Genomic DNA, 8,160 nt, shown 5'->3' with positions numbered 1-8,160 from the left:
TATGATTATACTTTTTTGTAAAGACTGGTACACTGAGGTAACCTAATCATTAGCACGTGGTACTCATACTGCTATTTTACAGGGACAACCTCAACGCTACCTGTCGAAAGGTTATCGTTGCAACAGCTAGGTTTGAGACACCTGTTATTATCTAAGATCGGTAGGCGCCCCCCGCAACACATTTTACTAAAAATATCAAAATGATGTTTCAATATTTTGCTTCAAAAATTTAATATTTACATTGTTGTTAATATGAATTCATTTTTCATTTTTGAATTAACAGGTTAATTCATTTTAACATCATCTTAACTTCCTCATCAACTTCGTTTTTCCTAGTTAAGCCTATGTCTGTAAATCTTCCACCTTCTACTTCTTAGGGCCATTGGTGGATCAAATAACAATCACTATATTCTGTTCTAGTATTTAGTATCATCGAAAAGTGGCGAAGAGGGGCATTCCAACAGCACGTGTTTCACCGTCCTTATGAGTTGGCAGTCCATGCATGTTAGTGCTTCTAGACCAGTTAACAAGTAGCCCTGTGAAAATTCACAGTGACGGCTAAGGATGACCTCTTCTCACCTTGACTTTCGACTGCAGGTTTTCCATCGAGTGCAATCTTTTTCAACTTCCAATAGCTTAGCACCGCTTGTTTTCTAATTTTGGTTCCAACTTTCTTGAGTAAGAGTACGAAACTGATTTGTCCAGTCTTCTCTTGGGATCATCTCTACAATAATTACTTATGGTGTATCTTGATGACGAGCTGTGTTGGCAACTGCATCAGCTCTCTCATTGCCAGTTATACCACAATGCGAGGGGACCCATATGAAAACTATCGATTTTATATTCTGAAAAAATTGTATTAAATTTTGAATTTCCTTTATTACAGGCTGCTTACTTTCTAACTTATTAATTACTTTTAGGGCACGCAATGAATTCGTTACAATAATGATTTGTTGATTTTCAGCATTGCAGGCATACATGAGAGCTTCTTTAATGGAATATTCAGTTGCGATTTTCTTTTTTAAATGGACATATTCCGAAATAGATTAACCATATTATCATGTCTTGATACTGTAACAGCTAACAGTAATGAATGATTTTGAAATAATTTACGTTGAGAGTTTCTAGTAATTAAAATTTTTCATGATTCCAGATCACATAAGGAAACTAATAAATTTTTTTAAATAATAAATAACCTTGTGGTTTAGTTTGTTAGCAGTCAATTTTGTAATTAATGTTTATTGGCCAAACTGTCATTCGCAACGGAGACAAAGGCCCACCTTCGCCCCCTCCCATTCCTTCGGCCTTGCCTGCTTGTGTAATGTGAAAGTGTTTTCCAGCAGGGCAGTCATGTGCCATCGATAACCATGTTTCTTACTGCAGTAAGTATATCATTTGCCATCTTCTAATAATAATAACAACGATGTATTGCTAATACAAGCTTACTAAGTACATTTTTCGCCATTATTAATACATTAAAAAAAAAAAATTACGACGTTTTTTTAAACAGAAAGTTGTAAAAGGATTTTTCACAAAAGTCACACTTTCATTCATGTTTGTAGTAAATATTTTTTGTAATATTAGAATTTAGTGTTTATTTATAATTAAATGTATTTCCAATGATTTTGTTTTAATGGTACACAAAGATATAATTTTGATTGTTTACTTATTTTGTAATTCCACAGCCAAAATGCATAAGTGATAAAAAATTCTTGATTTATTTCTGTTCTCATTTATTCCTAGAAATAAATATATCCTTAAAATCTGTCACTTAATTTTATGAAAAATTTCTATTTTGTTTCTTTTTAATCTGCTTTTAATACACAGAGTGTTTAATACATTTTTAAACAAACAAATCGTATAATTGTATTTTTATGACAATTTAATTAACCATTAAACCATCAATAAATAAATTAACCATCATAATTAATTAGTCAATTTTTTTTTTAAAGCAGGTACGTAAACAAAGTATCATATTTCTTTCTTGACACCCCTTCTATATTAAATGTGTTTTCACTATTTTTTGCTGATATTAGAGAATGGTGATGAAAGAATGGGAAAAATTGTGTGTTTGATTGATTAATAATGAAATCAATTTTACGTTTTTCACTAAGTTATGGCTACTTTAGCTGTAATAGCAGTTCGCAGTAAATTCAATTTGTTGTACAGCTTTGCGGTTTTGATTAAAATGTGGAGGCAAAGCTTTCAGACTGGATTATGAAAATGAAGAGCATCGAATTGACAGGAGGCGGCTGAGAAATATATTAAGGCGTTGATAAGAACGTAGCGTCTAATCGGACTAATCGTTAATTGTAAAATTAATAAAGTATTTTCAAATTGGTGCAAGTATGTTATTCTTTTGCAAAAGTTTAGATTTATATCTAAATAGATTAAAATTCATCATTATTTAAATAAATTATGACTATTAAGAAGTAACAGTATATTTTTTCCAATTTATCTTTATTTGTTGTCCTGGCACTATTATTGTACTATCAGGATTTGGTTGTACTGTGAACTATTTAACCATATGTGACCACTACAACAACAATCACTTAAGTAAACTGTAAACTATAGCTTTTACGAAATTATAACCATCACTAATAATAACTTACTTGATATTTTGAGATTTTATTGTTTTCATTCTCATACCCTACTGTGAAAAAACGTTTAAAAAATGAAGAATTTCTTCTACTAATTATTAAACTCTAAAATGTACAGAATGCAAACAGAATTAAGATTAACATTTTTATTGTAATTAATAAGTAAAATACTAAGCAACAATTGTAAGTGAAGTTTGAATTTGTTAATTTTAATTTTTATTGAGTACATTACAGTGATTAATTATTTAGAAAATTCATTTCTCATTAAAACTGCTTTTCGCTGTAGGTCATGACTTTGAGACCAATAAATCACTTAAGTAAACTGTGAACTATAGCTTTTACGAAATTATAACCATCACTAATAATAACTTACTTGATATTTTGAGATTTTATTGTTTTCATTCTCATACCCTACTGTGAAAAAACGTTTAAAAAATGAAGAATTTCTTCTACTAATTATTAAACTCTAAAATGTACAGAATGCAAACAGAATTAAGATTAACATTTTTATTGTAATTAATAAGTAAAATACTAAGCAACAATTGTAAGTGAAGTTTGAATTTGTTAATTTTAATTTTTATTGAGTACATTACAGTGATTAATTATTTAGAAAATTCATTTCTCATTAAAACTGCTTTTCGCTGTAGGTCATGACTAGACCAATAAAATCTCGAAAAGTTGTCAAACTAAATGTTTAATTATTAAATGTGCCTCAAAATCCTCCAAACTAATTAATCGATACATAAACACACATATATAATGTATACATAAACACACATACATACGTACTATATATATTTATTGTTTACTTTATCTTTGACCACCCTACTAGCTTTTTGATAGCAAGAATCATTAGCTTTTATTTTCTTAGAAACGTAAAATTTAAAAAAAAACCAAGGCATTCCAGTTATTAAATAGTTTTCTGTAATTTCCTCAAAAATATAAAAACAAAGGGAGGCATTGTCAGGTGACCAGGGTACTGTCAGGTCACCTAAAGGCCTTTTTGATGTTGACATTCACTTCAGTTCCGTTTCATTTCGTTTAAGAGGTCATGGATTAAGTTCTGATATTTTCGCGATCGCCTTACACGTTTTTTTTTGTCTTTTGTTCTCCTTTCATAAATTGGTACAAGTAAAAAAATTAAATGTATTGGCTGAGAATCCACTGTAATTATTACACCATGTAATGTACGAGAATGTACATATGTACTTCTTTATTTTTGTATAAAAACATTTTATCTCTTTATTACAATTCAATTTGATAATGCCATAAAAATATTAGTGCTGTAAACATTTTTTTTTTTAGAATGTGATACAACCTAAATTTTATTCTCATGCTTGTGTATGAGTAGTTTTTGGTAAAAACTACTACAATATCATACACATATTCATTTCAGCTAAAACCGTCTCTCCCAATTTCCGTAATAGCCTTAATTCTTTTAATTTTAAAACATCCACTTATAGCGAGTATCGGTTCTAGTACCACACGTCACAATCTTTCAATATCATAACACCAAAAATAATAGAAGAAAATTCTTCCCTTACCTCCAGAAAAAGAACGCCCTCATAATCCCAGATTAGGTCGGGGCTTATCTTACCTTTAAAACATTTATTAATAAAGAGTAGGGGGAAATGTAAAAATGAAGTGATAAGAAATTACATATAAATAAAAGGAAGGAAGACATAAAATAGTATCAATATAAAATAAACGTCTTGAATTTTAGTTAGAATGTTTATCCTAGCTTAAATTACCTTATTGTATCTTATTGTTGTAATATTCTCAGTTTTTTTGTATCTGTTTAGCCCTGAGGAAGCCCTGCAAAGTGGGGCGAAACGTCGGACATTAAAATAGTTATAAACTATTTGTTCTTTTTTTGACTGCAACCCTTACCATCTTCTTATATTTAAATAAAATATTTAGTGTGTCCACTTTAAATCACACCTATCTCCAGTTTTAGATATTTTTGAACGTTACTCGATTAAACTAATTTTACTTTCACTTTCTGTATGGGGTGTACCTAGCAAGGTAGGAAAGTATTGTGATGGTGCAAAATTTCTAATTCCAGTTTTCGACGGAAATGCACGATTTAAGGTTTCCCAGTCTAAATAACAAAGTCTCCCCAATAGTTTGGGAGTGAACAGCCTAACTCAAAAACGGAAAGTCGTACAATACTGAAATTACATATTATTTTTTTAAATATTTATTTATTGATATTTACAACTGTACATTATAATACATTTAGTAAATCTGATATAAGTTAAATTGGAGTGTTGAGAAACTACCCATTGGTAGCACTCTAAAAATTACATATTTAAGTTAGATATTTGTGGCATCAAATAATAAGTCACTGTGTAATAATTTGTTTTATTTTTATTGTATAATAATATTTAAATTATTGAAAAGTACTACAAATTTTAATAACATGCTGCCCTTTTTTTATGTTCAGCTTTATTTAAAAAAGATATTTTAAACTTTTCTTTGTTTTGCTACATTGTGGACTCCCTCATCATTAAATTTTCTTTATTCCTTTCAAATCTATTGTCCTCTAATTCTAATTTAAAAATATATATATACATTTCATCTTTTGTAGTTACTTTTTACAAACTGGCTAGTTTATATGTTACTATTTTTTGTTTCTTTTGTATAATCACTATTGATATGTCCATTCTTCTATTAACATTTTCATATTCAATGTAATAGTCTGTGGGGCAAGAAAACATTGATAAGACAGTTGAGTCTTAACCATTGGTAGACAGTTTGAGTTTGAAATATTTTTCAATTCATTGAAAATTAAAAATATGAAGTATTGTGAGTTTTATCAACTTCTAGATAGTAATATTAAATATCTTAAACTGTTGTATAGCTGCCTGTTGCTTATAAGAAGGGGGCTGTTTTTTTAAAATAAATATATGTGAAATTTTTACACATATTTTGCTCTACTTGGAGACCCAAGCTCATAAAAAAGAAAAAATATTTTCATCATTTAGTAAAGTACCATAGAAACAATGGTACAAAAAAATAATTTTCACATTTTTTTTTAATCTGAACTAATGTGATTTTAGAGATCTTTTGCTTAAAACAAAAACAAATCAATTGAATATAATAAAATGTTATAGGTGGCTTTGGTGGTTGTAGTGTTGACAGTGCCACTCCATGGATATGATCCAGAAGATAAGTTACTGGACACAGTTCTACCACGTGAAGGAGGGTCCAAGTTCGAGCCTTTTTATCCGAGGGGAGCATATGGCCTACCAAATGGGGATTCCAGGCCACCTCATGGTCATGGTACTTTCTACCAACACCGCCATCCAGCACTTGTTGATGCCGCAAATGCTCCAGCCTATGGATTCCGCTTTGATGGCCATCGTAGGTTCAACTTTGAAGAAGAGGAGGACGAAGTGGAAGAGGTAGCTCCATCAAGTGACTGATCGGTTGATGAACATTTAGACTAACAAATAAGAATTTGTTTATCTTTAATTCTTATGACATAACTGTTTTGTCATCAAATTAATTTAGTGGTCATAAAACATGAAGTACAAGTAAGTAAATAATTACTTATCTAAGTAAGTAAATAATAAAATCAGTTCCTTAATTCATTCATTATAGAAGTTCTGTCTGATAAAAATTATTGCAGTTTCAAAATGAAATTTATTGACATTAACTAAACAATTATTTTAAAAATCACGAAATATTTTAATTAATTTCATTAGTGATTTACTGATACCTTAAACCTTTAATTTCCTTTAATAATCTCATCCTGTTATATTAAAGATGTACATACATATCCATGTTATTTAAGTATTTGGTCTATATGCTTACTTCTTTATCTACTAATCATTGTCTTTGATTCTGTGCCAATCATTTTTTCTTCTAGTACTACACAGACCTGTCTGGCTGAACAAAGCCAGGGTATACTCCTTAATGCTGGCAGATCATCGACAACCCTTACTATGTAAAGATGATATACTAGTTACTGCTTACAAATATCTTATATACTTAATATAATCAAACAGAAATATTAAATGTTCCATACTAGGTCACAGATATATTTCTTACACTGTTTGCAGCCCTCGACATCTTAAAACAAAATAAATAGGCATTGAACAGATCTCAGCAACATAGCAGACATGACAATGTTATAGAGTCATTTTGGTAGTGGCAGAATATATGCATGATTTGTTTATAATTCTTTAATTATAGAATGTAAACTCTATTTTCTTCTCTCATTATGTGTTACATAAACTGGAAAATCAGTTACAAAATCGTTATTGGTAGAAAATACAAAGCACTCATTTTCCATAAAATTCTGCCTCAATTTGATAGTCGTTTTTATTTTAAATGGGTATTTTCTTGTAATTAAATGCAATTCTTCTGTCAAAAGAAGGCATAATGTACCCTATATATATCATACTATGAAACTTTCAGTTTCATTAGTTGAACATCAATAATAATTCCTATTTCATTCACCAAATTATTAATATAGAATGAGCATTAGGTGTTTAGAACTATATCTATGATTTTTAAATGTAGAGTATAATTTTATTAGAAAGAATTAGGTTCAGTTCCTGAAAAAGTAAAGAGTGGACAAAAGAAAATACACTGATATTAGAAAAAAGTGATAGGTTTCATAATAATTTGAGAAATTAATATGATAATAAAAACTTATCATATTAATATGATAAGTTTTTATAAATAGGGTTGAGATTTTCATGTAATTAAAGATGCCAAATATGTGCAATAAAATTGTTTAATTTACACATTTAAAAAAAATCTACTTATTATCAAAGAAACATAAGAAAAATCATTTAGAAATTTTCAAATGTACAATTATTTCATGTTCCTCTCAATTGGAATTTTACATTTCATTGTCTTCACAGCTTGGATTTATTTTTAAGACATTGTTTTCTTTTGTCTGTTTTTTTTTTCTCTTTCTCCTGTTGAGTGTCTGGGATTAATTACTAAAGACAATTATTCAAATATATTTATTTAAAAAAAAATTAAATTAAAATCTGTACCGGTACAACCAATGAAGGGTCAGGGGTTCAGTGCTTTGTAAGGAAGAACTGTTACTAAACCAACAGTTGTGTAAGGAGGTGATTAGGTGAGGTGAGGTGGTCAGAATCACGCTCAACCACCTGATTTTTACCTACTTAAGGGTACCCAATTTTGGGGGTCATGAAGGTTAATTCATGAACAAAGTCTCACAAGTGGTGGAAATACACCATAACTTATCTAATGGATTTTAACCCTGAAATATCTTGCATCCATTATATCACTGAAAGGGCCCCTTTATAATGACAGGTGTCAATTGTTTCACTGTTTCCCAAGGTCTTAATGGTACTCACCCAGATGTTCCAGCAAAAACCTATTTGAAAATGTATATAATATTGGGAGGTTTGTTTGTTTAGTGGCGCCAAACTTCATTGGTCATCAACAGCATTTATATTTTATTTAATTTTGCTAATATTCGTTAAATTTTATTTATTTTTTTTATTTGATTGTGTTATTTATTTATTTTATTTTATTTTATAATTTTTTTTTTTTTTTCCTTCCGATCAAG

General features: G+C 29.4%; 1 protein-coding gene across 1 annotated transcript; it reads left to right on the top strand.

Moving 5' to 3' along the window:
- Window positions 1–1,269: 1,269 nt before the first annotated feature.
- LOC106686024 (uncharacterized) lies at window positions 1,270–6,196 on the top strand. Its single transcript, XM_014429106.2, has 2 exons — window positions 1,270–1,382; window positions 5,717–6,196. Exons 1-2 carry the CDS (start codon window positions 1,368–1,370, stop codon window positions 6,026–6,028), a joined length of 327 nt encoding a protein of 108 aa, XP_014284592.1. The 5' UTR covers window positions 1,270–1,367; the 3' UTR covers window positions 6,029–6,196.
- Window positions 6,197–8,160: the final 1,964 nt, after the last annotated feature.

This window comes from Halyomorpha halys, unplaced genomic scaffold (assembly GCF_000696795.3).
Source record: "Halyomorpha halys isolate HHAL.00 unplaced genomic scaffold, Hhal_1.1 Scaffold34.1, whole genome shotgun sequence".
Classification (NCBI taxonomy): Eukaryota; Metazoa; Arthropoda; class Insecta; order Hemiptera; family Pentatomidae; genus Halyomorpha; species Halyomorpha halys.
This window is presented reverse-complemented; position numbering and strand designations above follow the sequence as displayed.